We start from the raw sequence: 14,633 nt of genomic DNA, 5'->3' as shown, positions 1-14,633 counted from the left end.
TTTACTTAGGCAAAGAGGAAAAAATTTCTAAAAAACAAGTGTAAGATCTCATCTGGTGGTTGACAGCACATATTTGCGATCCTATTTCTTATACCCCATAACTTTCATGCAGACTACATGAGTTCACTTAACAGAAAGAATATATGTTCTGATTGGTTTGTGGAGCCAGGTCCTCTTGGTGTATCAGCCCGAATTGATGACTCGATCTGACAAGAATGTGTTATGATTTTTTGGTAGATTTTCAATTAGGCTTGTGCCATGTTCAATTCGGTTTGGCCGAAATTTTTTGCATTGTTTGCGATCAGAAAAATTTTTGGTAGAGAGTTCACTTGACTTGCGTTTGACACTTTGCTCGAGTGAAGCTCAGAAAGAGAGTTCGTTTAATGCGCGCTCTACACGTTGCTTGAACGAATAATGCAGAAAAGTAAAAATTAAGGTTTCCACTGTGTGACATTATAAATATATACTTAATGAGAGTTTTGAGTGTTCTGAACAGTGAAATTTTACATCAAAGTGTATTTTGTAACTCTTCAGCATAATAAAATCTTCTACAACTCTGTGGACATAGATATGTTGCCATACCACGTTAATTTTATGTCATGTGATTAATTACTTGTTTATTTACTTGTGTTTATTTTTATTTTATTTGTCATTGTTGGTTTCACAACATATTCTTCTAAAATGCATTGCAAAAAATATTATAAAACTATATATTGGAGCTAGCGAATTATAAACTTATTCTTTAATATTTAGCAAACTTGAGATGTAATTTTTGATTCGTAGACTTAATTTTATTTGTACGTAGACTTAACACTTCTTTTATTTGTTGGTCAGTCGAGCCCGTATGTCTTTACAGCGACGTCATAGATGGCATTAATCCAACTCTTCCATTATTATTGGTGACTTGATGTAATGGTTTTTCCTTATTATTATGCATGCAAGTACTACTAGAAAATGCTAGAAACTACGTGTACAAATATTCCACTTTATTAATATGTGTACACTCGGATAAATTATTGTTAAAGAAATAAAAATTCAAAGATTATTAATACAGCAGAGTGGAATAATATTCGTGTGAAAAAGTTGTATAGTTTCTATCCGTACTAGTATATATACACTATGCATTTTAATCTGATCAAAGCCCTTGAAAGAGAAGGGAAATTAAAGTCTTCTTGTTTCGGATCTTATAATGAAGCACAGTACGTACAGTATTACTTGATTATGAAGAAATCATGGAGAAAATACATTTATGTAGGTTATGTAGGTTGGCGAGTATTACGTAGCGTTTATTTTCATAACTCTTCTTAATTCATTTTATCTAATTATTAAAATTTTTTTAAATTCTTGTAAAAAATAAAATAAAAAAATTAATTTTTTCAAATTTTAAAATAAAAATAATATTAAAAAAATATATTCTAACAATATTTTATTTAACTTTTAATTTTAGGCTGTGTTTAAATATTGAACTGAGTTGAGTTGAGATGATAAAATATTGATAGAATATTATTTTTTAATATTATTATTATTTTGAGATTTGAAAAAGTTGAATTGTTTATTATATTTTGTGTTGGAATTTAAAAAATTATAATAATAAGTTGAGATGAATTTATTAACTAAACATACTCTAATATATCTTATTTTATCTAAGAAAAACAGTAAGGGATTTGGAATTTTTCCCCCCAAGATTTTCTCGTATTGACTTCAAATTTATTTAGTCAAACTTAGATGCCTCATCTATTTGATCAATTATGTAATTTATATTGTGAGAGATAGTACTAGAAGAAAAAACATGTGGCTGGAATTTAAGGTGATTCTTGAAACTGTAGAGAAGTCATTAATAATTGTTGTCACAATAAGCTGTAGCTAGGCTTGCTGTGAGCAGTACCGCAGAGATTGGTCTGAACACAGCACAGCCTACACAATATTCAAAAAGATGATAAAATGATTAAGCGGGTTAGAAAGATCTCTTCATTATGAATAAAAAAACACATCAAAGACTTAAGTCCTTTAAACAAACGGTTCAGGTTGCATGTAGATACCGAGACTTACGGGAATCTGCAGCACTAAATCACATTCCACAATAACAAGGACACGTAAACGTGATGATGACGAAATGGGTGATGGAACGGTTGAGTAAGAGTGCAATCTGGGGGAGTGGGTTTGTGTAGGAAAATGGGAAGTACAACATTTCTTTTTGGATGATTACATGTAGCTCTGCCCTTGACTCTCCCATCTTTCATCATGATCACCCGTTTGTGTAGCAGGTCCATAGGAGAATCCCCATTTTAGTTCCCATGTCCCTTTCACTACACAATGGTGGTACCCGCAATCTCTCTCTCTCTCTCCATAATATATTTGGGTTTGGAGTTTGTGTTCATATTATATGCACCAATTTTGTCAGGGGAAAGGTGAGGGTTTTATATAAAGGTGGGTGTGGGGCTTTTGGGTCATTGCAAGTAGCAGACGTGAGACTTGTATTAGACTTGCGAGCCTAGGCTAGTGATATGGGGAGGCAACCTTGCTGTGACAAACTTGGGGTAAAGAAAGGCCCATGGACGGCTGAGGAAGACAAGAAACTCATCAACTTCATCCTCACCAATGGCCAGTGCTGTTGGCGTGCTGTCCCGAAGCTCGCCGGGCTCCGACGCTGCGGCAAGAGTTGCCGTCTTCGTTGGACAAATTATCTTCGCCCTGACCTGAAGAGGGGCCTTCTCAGTGAAGCTGAAGAACAATTGGTTATTGATCTTCATGCACGTCTTGGCAACAGGTGACTGATCATATTTCTTTGTTATTGACATATGTTTCATCATTCTGCATTATGTTGTGCTTGGAGCTTTTACTAGCTTCCACGATTTGATTAATGGTGTTTGTTGTAGTGATAGTCCATGCACATATTCTTTTGCCTTAATGATATATCAAAATCATGCAGTCTTACTGTAAGGTGCAAGCTTATTACAACCTTTTTTGGTCGTCAATCATGGCGTTGAGAAAGATATATAATAAATTCATTTGAATTTATTTACTTAACGAGGAAACTTGAAGTTGACGCGTTTGAAAAGAGTTATGCACACCCTTTGATAATTAATAAGTTTGATTCTTTTGGCACTTCACTTGAATCGAGCAAGGAAGGATTTGTGGTTCAAATCATAGTCCTAGGACAGATATATATTTATCTCTGTGCAAGTCATGGTTTTGAAGTCGGAGAAACCCTCTAGATAGGTTAGCAGCCTTTTTCTTGTTCATGATGCAGTATCTTCGTGTCGAATTCGCTTTCAGATAATGCATCGTCTACTGTCTTAGAGGAACTCTGAGCAGTTTGTTGCTTAAGATTCAAGATCAGCATTAATGTTTTAATATTCAAGAAATCCATATTGATTGTTACCATTAAATTCATTGCTATATATAATCTTAATTACTTGTGCTTATTGTTTTTAATAAACTTTATTCTTAGGTGGTCCAAGATTGCAGCCAGATTGCCAGGAAGAACTGATAATGAGATTAAGAACCACTGGAACACCCATATCAAGAAAAAGCTTCTTAAGATGGGAATTGATCCTGTCACTCATGAACCACTTCATGAAAAACAACCTTTTTCCGAGGAAACACCATCAAATGCTATTCACTTACAAGAATCATCTGGCAACCAATCTGTGCAGGAAAATGATAGCATCATTAACTCCGATGACAACTCTTCAAGCTCCCCAACCGAAAATTGTTCAAGCGACGAGTCCCTTTTGTTAGACAACATTTGCAACAATGAATCTTTAGTGAACAGCTTGTGGCTAGACGAAGCTCCCCTAGTTGATGCTGCAACGTGGGAAAACCAACCTATTGGAGAAAATATGATCTGTAACATGGGCTTGCCATCCTTGGAGGAGAATTGTGCCTGGTTATTGGATTGTCAGGACTTCGGGATTCATGATTTTGGTTTCGACTGTTTCAACGATATTGATCAACTAAACGTGTTAAACACATTAGACATGGGAGAAAAGCAGTACTAGGACGTCGTAGTACCAAACTGGAGTCTGGAGGACTTTGTCGCCAAGAAGACAAGAAAAAAAATGTTTAAAAGCTGCAAATATGCACGTGTACGTACGTGACAGAACACCATATATGTCCGTCTGCAGGCTGAATTTGGGGTCATTGGTGTACGTTGAACTTTTATGTATTTTGTTCCAGAATATTCTTGGAAGGTGGAAGGTGAACCTTGCATCTTATGAGGTCCCTCACCAACCAAAGTAAAAACAATAGTACAGAAGCAGAGAGTTGATGATCACTAAAAATGTGACATTATTAATTTGGTTCCTGATTAATGTTGTACTGCTCAAACTTATGTCGAAGGTGGGGACAAGTACAGTGCTGAGCAGCAATGTTACAAAGTGTACGTACGTTAGTGGGATATTTCTATATGAATCCACCTTTTGTACATAGTACTGTATATATGTTTAAATTAAAAATAAAGGGAAAAGTTCGTTTTGTTTTGTTTATCATAACCTATATATTGTCTTGCTCTAGTACTAGAGTAGTGCTACTAATAAAGCTATATATGATAATAGTTTGTGCTGGATAGAGTGGCCTTTAATCTGAAATAAATTATAAATTACTTTCTGCCTCATTATTTTAATTTTTAACAAACCTCAATAGGATTACGGAACCATTATCATTTGGTACGTACTCTTCTTCCCGGACCACGAAACTGTAAAATGGGAGTGTTTTCTCATTACTTCCTTTACAATACAACAAAGAGAGAGTTTAGGAAGCTATTCTAGGTTGTATACTTTCTAAGGCTAATATCACGGTTGACCCTTGAAAGAAGAGATTTTAAATTCAAACTGATCCTACAATTTCTCCAATCGGTTCTTCATTGACAATTCACGCCAACAATCCCCCTCAAGTTGGTGCATACATATCTATAATACAAAACTTAGCAAGTGAGTTGCAGAAAATTTTGCTGGAAATGACCTTTGTAAGTATGTCTGGCAGTTGGTCTTTAGATTTAACAAATGGAAATTGAATGATCTTGGCTTTGAGGTTGATTTGTTTGATGAAATGTCAATCCACCTCAATGTGTTTAGTATGATCATGTTGGACTGAATTATGAAAAATATCAATGGTTGCCTTGTTGTCACAAAACAACTTCATTTCAGAGCTAGGAGCAAATCCAATCTCAGTTAGCAACCTTTTAAGCCAAAGAAGTTCACAAAAACCTTTGGCCATTCCTCGAAACTCGGCTTTAGCACTGGACAAAGCCACTACCTTTTGCTTCTTGCTCTTCCATGTAACCAGATTGCCTCCTACGAAGGTAAAGTAGCATGATAGGGATTTCCTCTTAGAATTATTTCCTGCCCAATCTGCATTTGTATAGCCATCAATGTTTAGAATTATTCTTGGAGAACATAAGCCATTTTCCTAGAGAGGACTTTAAATAGCGAAGAATTTGAATTACTACATCCACATGATCTTCGATCATTAGGATAATGCATAAATTAACTTATTATGCTTACAACATAAGTAATATCTGGGCGAGTATATGATAAGTAAATTAGCTTACGAACTAATCTTTGATACCCCTCTTTATTAGTTGGCACCTGATTTGAACGCTCTCCAAGTTAATGATTCTGAACAATTGGAGTATCAACGGGCTTATAGTCCAGTAATCCCACTTTTGACAGCAAATCTAGCACATGTTTCCTTTGAAAAAGAAATATACCTTGTCTTAATCTAGCTACTTCAATTCCCAAAAAATATTTGAGTCCTCCAAGATTCTTCATTTCAAATTCAATTGCCAATTGCTCCTGGAGCCTAGAGATCTCTTCTAAGTCATCCCTGGTAATTAATAGTCATGTCATCTACATAGATTATTAGAGGTGTTACTTTTTCTAGTCGGTGTTTTAGGAATAAAGTATGATCTGAGTTGCTTTGTTGGAAGTCATATTTTCTCATAGCTAAGCTAAATCGACCGAATCATGCACCAAGTGATTGTTTTAGCCCGTAGAATGCTCGTTGTAACTTACACACAACCTTAGTCTTTGAAGATGAAGTGTACCATGGTGGAATATCCATGTAATCCTCCTTCTCGATATTGCCATGAAGAAAGACATTCTTTACGTCAAATTGATGCAAAGACCAGTCTAAATTTGCTGCAAGAGACAACAAGACTGAAAATATTTAGTTTTGCCACTAGGGAGAAAGTTTCTTGGTAATCTATGTTATACATCTGTGTATATCCCTTTGCCACAAGCCTCACCTTGTATTGTTTGATGGATCCATCTACCTTGTGTTTAATCGAGAAAACCCGTTTGCACCCTATTGTCTTCTTTCCTTTCAGTTCTTCATGGCAAAACGCAATGTAATACTAGTTGCAGGAGGGAGCTAAAACCAGCTCAACGAAAATTATTCTAGAAAGAGAGCAGCTCGACGGAAACCGTTCTTTGATTCTTCACCCCCATCTTTGAGCGTTGGATGGAAACCAATTTAATTGTTTGTTCAGGGTCTGCTCCCTTTCTGTTTTAATTATTTTTAGTCTTTAGGCAATTCTTTGATTTCATGAGCATGCAGATGGTTTTAGAATTCTTATTCGTTTTTCCAATTTTTCAAAAGTCATCTTTTTTTGTGAAGTGTTTCTTGTAGTTTGTTGAACCGTGTCCATCTAACATTTTTGGTTTTGAAATGGTTTTGTTAATCTGATGAGTGATTCCATACTACAGTTTATGTTCTACCAAACATTTTAGACATCATATTTAATGGGATTGAGTATTTTGCTATAATTCTGAATATAAATCAAGATAAAATATAAAATGGAGAGAGAGAGAGAGAGAGAAGGGTAGCACGAATGGGTGATAGGCAACTGTAGCACAAATGGGTGATGGGCAACTTCCTTTGGGCGATTGATTTCTTAAGAAAAGCAAGAGATTCATTAGGGAGGGGGGGTAGAGGGAATGCATAGAGCTTTTGTGTTTTACAGTTTTAATTTTTTGTTTAATCCCATTTATCCACGTATGCATTTTATGTGCCTCATAGGGCTTCCTTGTAGCACTGTTCTATATATATATCACTATACTATCATGGCCAAAGGAAAAAAAATCGCCATCTCTAAATAAAAATCTTCCAGTATCCAATACCAATTCTTTAAAATAAAAGAAAAGGATCAGCGAACTTTTTGTAAGTTTTATATATTAATCATTAAAGAAAATCCTGAAACTTCTTTAAATCAATAGAGAATATATAATATAATAGTCCTACTTCTACACTATATAAAAAAAACGACAAATATACTATTGAATTATTGATCCAGTAGTGGTAATTGTCTTGAAATTATGATTTCATTCCAAATAAAAAGTATAGTATGATCAAATATAGCCAAAATCTTGATTAATTAGTTGTATAGAAATTTCTGATAGATTGATTTACTCAAAATTTCTTCTCTTTCATCTTCCATGATTTGTGATACCAACCATAATGAAATAAAGTTGTAAACGATGTACTAGAGAAATCAATTTGCAGCGACATATTCATCGGGCTTTTAGTGACATTTACCTTGTCAATTTGTGATTAGACAGAACAATCCTCTAATTAATGATCAATATTGGAACTTTTAATTTCTCGAGTAAACTTTTCTGACAATCTTTCATCTTTCGTGTTAGAAATATGAGTGGCTTATGTATAATCTGGAAGTGTACATAGTCTGAGAGCATTTTGTACAGCTGGCACATCACATCACTTGTATTTTAATTAGTTAGTTAGATAATTATGATAGTATAAATACAATGTAAAGATAAAACAGAGAAATTCTCTCAAATACATAAAGAAGAATATTTTTCTACTCTCCTTAACTTTCTCTCTATTTTCCTGCATTTTTCCTTTTTCTCTATATTTCTTTACATAGTATCAGAGAGTTTTTTATTTTATTTTTCTACTACTGCATCTCTTTCTGATGGTGTCTTCAACATCCTCTTCTCTATTCAACCCATCTGAGGATCCTACCAGCCCCTACTTCTTGCATGGCAACAATCCTGGTACGATTCTTGTTTCTCAAATTCTCTGTGGAGAAAACTATAATACTTGGAGCCGTTCCATGTTGATGGCCTTTAGTACGAAAAATAAAACTGGATTTGTTGGTGGAAGTCTTGCAATGCCAAAAAATTTATCAAATCCATTGTATTTTTCATGGATTTGATGTAGTAACCTAGTTCTCTCTTGGTTGCTTAATTTGGTCTTCAAAGAAATAACTACTAGTATCATTTTCCTTGATACTACCAAATAAGTTTGGAGTGATCTTAAGGAACGTTTTTCTCAAAGGAATGAACCTTGAATTTTTCAATTAAAGAAGGTCATAATTTTGTTGGCTCAAGATCAAATGTTAGTGAGCAACTATTTTACTCACCTCAAAGGTTTATGGAATGAATTGACTAATTACCGACCTTTACCAAGCTGTTCTTGTGGTGCCTTAAGCACATTAGTCGATTATCAACAGCAAGAATATGTGATGAAGTTTTTAATGGGCTTGAAAGAGTCATATTCTCATATTCATGGTCAAATCTCGTTAATGAATCCTCTACCCCCATTAACAAGGTTTTTTTTCTTGATCCTTTAAGAAGAACATCAATGAGGCATTACCCCTTTTGTTTTCATACCTGATGTTGCTGCTTTAGTCAGTCATTCTATTGATGTTAAACCATCTAGTAAAACGAGAGAGAAACCAATATGTAGTTATTGTAAAAATATTGGTCATACAAAAGACAAATGATATCTTCTTCATAGATTTCCACATGGTATTAAATTCACAAAGCCAAAGTTAGACTTTGCATCAGCCAATGAAGCCTCTGCAATTTCATCATAGGAGGAGATCAGTGAAGTTCCTAAAACTCCTATTATACAAGAGTAGTACCAACAATTGATTTCCTTACTCAATTCCCAGTCTTCTAAAGACAAACTCGAAGGCAACACTTCTCATTCTACTGTTGACACCCGTTTGTTCCTTAAGTTTGTTTTGCTCTCGTTCATACTCAATTTAAGGCCAATATCAAAATCTTAAGATCAAACAATGGCCTAGAATTTAACATGCCTGATTTTTATAGTTCTCATGGTGTTATTCATTAACATAGTTGTGCTTATACACCACAACAAAATGGTATTGTTGATCATAAACACAAGCATTTGTTACAAGTTGCTAGAGCTCTTCGTTTCCAAGTACATTTACCTTAACCTTTTGGGGTGATTGTATTCTTACAGCTGCCCATTTAATTAATAGGACCCCAACTCCACTTCTTTCCAACAAAAGTCTATACCAAGTTTTTTTTTTCCATAATGCCATGTTACAATCATTTGTGTGTCTTTAGTTGTCTTTGTTATGCAACCATTACTTCCCTAAAACATAAATTTGATTCAAGAGCTTGTAAGTGTCTTTTTCTTGGTTATCCACATGAAGTAAAAGGCTATAAGCTTCTTGACCTTCAATCTCATATCACTTTCATTTCTCGTGATGCCATCTTTTATGAATCACTTTTTCCATTCAAATCTTCATTTCCTTCATCTTCTTCTCATCACACCAATGATAATTGTCCTGTTCTCTCTATTTATTTTTTGAAACTACTCCAAACTCTTTTCCACATCCTTTTTCTTCATCTCATATAATTATTGTACTACTTAGATACTTTCTCTCCTAATGCTAAACTCACTACCATTCGTTGCCTTCTTGCTCTTGCATCTATTCATCACTGGCATTTACATCAACTTGATGTAAATAATGCATTCTTGCATGGAGATCTTTTTAAGGAGGTTTACATCGTGCTGCCTCCTGGTTAATTGCAACAAGGGGGATACACATGTTTGAAAGTTACAAAAATTACTTTATGGTTTGAAGCAAGCTTCAAGGCAATGGTTTAATAAGTTGTCCAATTTTCTCCTTGAAATTGGTTGTACTCAGTCCAAGAATGATTATTCTCTCTTCATTAGACAAACTGGCAATGTATTCTTGGCACTATTGGTGCATGTTGATGATATTATAGTGGCCACCAATAACCCGCAACAAGTGATAGAAATAAAGGAGTTACTACATACCAAATTTAGAATTAAAGACCTCTGCTTACTCAAGTATTTTCTTGGACTTGAAGTGGCTAGATCAGCCAAATGGATCTCTACTTGTCAAAGGAATTATGCCTTAGATATTCTAAATGATACTGGATATCTTGGTGCAAAACCAGTCAAGCTTCCAATGATTTCTTACTTGAAGTTTAGACAATCGAATGCAATTTTTCTTGATGATCCAACAAGCTACGGAAGATTGTTGTACCTTACCATGACTATACTAGATTTGTCTTACTTGATCAAAGTTTTAAGTTAGTTTATGGATAAACCTACACAAAGTCATATGGATGCAGCTTATCAAGTGTTGAAGTACTACATCAAAGGAACACCATGTTAAGGGATTTTCTTCCCTACTTCTTCATCATTGCATTTAAAAGCATATAGTGATTCAGATTAGGCATCTTACCTTAACACACGACGTTTAATCACTGGATATTGTGTTTTTACCGGTGACTCCTTCGTTTCATGGAAGTCAAAGAAGCAAACCATCGTATCAAGGTCATCAACCGAGGCAGGGTATAGGGCACTTACATCTACAAGTTGTGAACTTGTTGGTTGATATCTTTATTGAGAGATTTTGGTGTTAATCATAAGCAACTAGCCTTATTTGTGATAGGCAGGCTGCCCTACATATAATAGCCAATCCATAATTCTATGAGAGAACAAACTAAATACATAGAAATAGATTGTCATTTGGTGAGAGAAAAAATTCAGCTGGGCATCCTTTGAACACTGCATGTCTCATCCAAACATCAAGTGGCAGATATCTTAACTAAAACTCTTGGAGTTGATCAATTTACTTATCTCCTTTTCAATATGGGAGTGTATAACATACACTCTCCATCTTGAGGAGAAGTGTTAAAAATATGAGTGGCTATGTGTAATCTGGAAGTGTACATAGTTTAAGAGCATTTTGTATAGTTGGCACATCACATCATTTGTATTTTAATTAGTTAGTTAGATAATTTTGATTGTATAAATACAATGTAAAGATAAAACAGAGTAACTATCTCGAATACATCAAGAAGAATATTTTTCTACTCTCCTCAACTTTCTCTCTATTTTCCTGCATATTTCCTTGTTCTATTTGTTTCTTTACATTTCACTCCAACGAATTTTTATGACGAGTTATCTTTATGATATTATATCAACAAATTTTGATAAAAAAAAAAGCATTTTATGGCAATAATTTAATTCTTTATTATAAAAATTAATCACCGTAAAAAGTCCTATTTGTTGTCATGTGCATGTAATAGCAATATCCTTGGCTCGCATCGAGTTTGTGAGAAGAATCAAACTATGTTAAAAACAATAGTAAAATTTGACTTGTTGGAAACAATATTTCACCATATCAGTGGAAGAAAAATACTACTCTTACCGCTAGTTTCTACTGCTAGTTTTTACCGTTATGAGTTTTTTATTTATTTTTATTATTATTTTTACTTAATGATTAAGTAATTATTTTTTAATAATATTATAAATTTTTTTATGTTTTAAAATATATTTAAATGTGTTAAAAAAATACATCTAAAAAAGTACAAAAAAAAAAAAACTCAAACTAAAACCATTAGCGGGAGCCTCAACGAGAGCTCCCAGTGGTGGAAGTCGCTGAGGCTCCCAGTGGTGGAAGTAGCACCGCTCATCAGTGGAAAGAAGTGATTTATCAACATCACTTTCATGTTTATGCCTGTCAAACTCGATGATAAGAGTAGGTCATGTATCCCACCAACTCTATGTTTTACATGTTTTTCATTTCAAGGTATAATTATAAAAACAATATTTCTTCATGATTACCCAACCAACCAATGAAATCATCCAAATATATATATATATATATATATATACCATGAGGAATAAAATATCTCGCAAACTATATAATATATGTACTACTTGCAGTCACACACGCACACATATTGGGTCCAATATATTTGTTATCAAGCACCTATTTCTGTGATTACTAGTCAGTTCGAACTTGATTAATTACGTACCCATGACGTTCGCCCTTTCCTGATATATATGATCTGGTAAGCTGTACGTACCATCTATTCGCAGTAATGGTTTGTTCTTAGGTAGCATGCCTACACTCCCTTTGAAAAAATTGAGTACTAAATATAATGAGTCTTACTAGATCCAAATGGTTTGGCTTACCAAATCACGTATCGATGTTGACATAATTTTTTTTTATTGAAAATAAAAAAAAGAAAAATTTTGAGAGAAGAAGAAGGTCCTTTGTCTCATGAAAATTATTTTCATCTTTAATTCGTACATTTTCATTAAACGGATACTTTACATTTTAGCATCGGTGTACAATTTGGTGTGCGAACTCGCTTGCAAGAAGACTTTTTCATATAAGATCCACATAAAAAAATTAATTTTTTAATAGTGAATCTCACTCTTTTTCAGAAAAGAGTGCGCGATGCTTGTATAATCCATGATTGTATCTAATATTACTCTTAAATAATACAAACATGCTGGCCTAGGATCCTATATATGTACTTACTCGGATCCTACACACTTATCTTTGGATAAGGTAATATATATAAGTGGGTAACAAGACTAAAGTGATCAGAATATATTCCGTAATGTTGGGGCTTCTTTGCTGAACTTTTGTCACCTGTGTCATCATTCAACTTTCAAGGGACATTCGTGACGAATAGTTATAAAAGGGAAGAGAAAAAAAAAAAAAAAAAAAAAAAAAAAAAAAAAAAAAAAAAAAAAAAACAAAACAAAACTGAAGATGCATGCTATCGGCACTAAACTAATTGCACTTTAAACAATAATCACGATCGATCGTGGAATCTGATCTCCAACACGAAGTGCCCATTAGCTAGCTTGAGTTCTTTAATTAAGTGGTGCATAATATATATAAGATTCAAAAGCACCATATATAGCCCAACTCATATTCTAATTCCTATTTAATAATTTGTACTTTTTACAACCTATATATATTATTTTTTCTTGAATGAACATTTCTCGAGTTTTCTTAACCTAACCCCACTAACAATAGATAGTTTTGCTATTATTAAAGTTGGACGGGGAAAGGTGGGGTATGGCTGATCAGACTGATCTGGGAGAAAATGAGGGACTTGACTTGGAGTCCGGTTCCAATATGAATTAATTGAAATTGAACTTACCAAAAAGAGAAAAAGAGGTGCATGATTGGAATTAGCTTATGAAACTTATTATTTTTTTCAATTTTCCCCCTCCGTTTTTGTGTTCCATTAATTTTGTGGGTTATGATAACTATGGTTAATTTTAAAAGTGTATACATCTAAAAAAAGCTTTCTATTTTGTTTCAAGGTAAGAATATTCTCAAACCTAATAACTAAAAATTTTGAGGTGCTCCATCCTTTGTACTAATAAGACTACCCTCACTGCGTACGTACCTTAATTGGCTGGCCTTGCAGTGAAAGGAACAATGGGACCGAATTCTTTAAGAAAATTGTTACAGATATAAAGAGATTACATAAAATAAAACTACAAACTAATGTGGTTTTATGAAATTTGTTAGATCTACTTTATAATAAAAGTAACTTTATAATCTGACGTACTACATCAAGCTGCCACATCAATTTATGGATTTACTTTTGTGTAATTCATTTGTGGTTAAAATATTTTTCATTCTTAATTGGCTGGCCTTAAGGCTGATCATGTGACCATTCAATGTATAAATATTTAAAATAAAGTCACATAAAAGCTGCGATGATATTACAATTAGGGCTTGTTTGGATATTTAGAGTATTTCATAATTCTGTGAATAATATTAATGAATTTGTTTGAGTTAAGATATTTTATTAGATTTCGAGAAATGAAAAAAATAAAGTTGAATAAAAATATTATAAAGTTAAATAATTTTTTTGAATGTAATTTTCTAATATGATTTTTGTTTTGAAGTTTGTATAAGTTGTATTAATTTTTACATTTTTGTGTTAAAGTTTGTAAAAGTTGTATTAGTTTTTGTGTTTGGATAATGATTAGGTAATGACTACATGAAAAAAACCAAAGATTTGAATTTGTAAAGTACTTTGTATTTGAGTGATATTTAGGAATAAAATTATGAAAAGTTTTTAGAATTTTCAGAACTTTGTATCTCAATATCTTTGTGTCCAAACATCTTCTTAACTTCTATGTTAAATTAAAACCAAAGTAATTACTCAATGTAAACCATGGGAGAGAGTCTTATAATAATAGTTTGCATGCATTCCAAGAAATGAATAGAAGAATTTGGAATGAGAACATACTTTGTTTTGTCAAATATAAGGATTAGTGGGATGAGGGAGACACTGCACCAAAGATGCATGCTCACAGCTCCCAAGTTGCTCATGGGTGTTACCTCAGAAAAGGATATTTGCCGATCGAGTAGTGGAATGTTGCATCATATGATTCTTGTGGTCTTTAATTCAAACGGGTCGTCTTCTGTGAGCATTAATTATTACATGTTCAACTTTCAAGTTGTTGCAATGGGTGCAGCATTCAAGTGTGTTGAGGAAAAACACTAGCTAGCTAGAGACCATGTTCTTCTTTCGCCCCCTTCCTCGATCGGCTCA

General features: G+C 33.6%; 1 protein-coding gene across 1 annotated transcript; it reads left to right on the top strand.

Moving 5' to 3' along the window:
- Window positions 1-2,370: 2,370 nt before the first annotated feature.
- On the top strand, window positions 2,371-4,487 carry LOC121268802 (MYB-like transcription factor ODO1). The gene is made up of 2 exons (XM_041173064.1): window positions 2,371-2,767; window positions 3,452-4,487. Exons 1-2 carry the CDS (start codon window positions 2,505-2,507, stop codon window positions 3,999-4,001), a joined length of 813 nt encoding a protein of 270 aa, XP_041028998.1. The 5' UTR covers window positions 2,371-2,504; the 3' UTR covers window positions 4,002-4,487.
- The last annotated feature ends 10,146 nt before the right edge of the window (window positions 4,488-14,633 follow it).

The sequence above is a fragment of the Juglans microcarpa x Juglans regia genome, chromosome 6D (assembly GCF_004785595.1).
Source record: "Juglans microcarpa x Juglans regia isolate MS1-56 chromosome 6D, Jm3101_v1.0, whole genome shotgun sequence".
Classification (NCBI taxonomy): Eukaryota; Viridiplantae; Streptophyta; class Magnoliopsida; order Fagales; family Juglandaceae; genus Juglans; species Juglans microcarpa x Juglans regia.
This window is presented reverse-complemented; position numbering and strand designations above follow the sequence as displayed.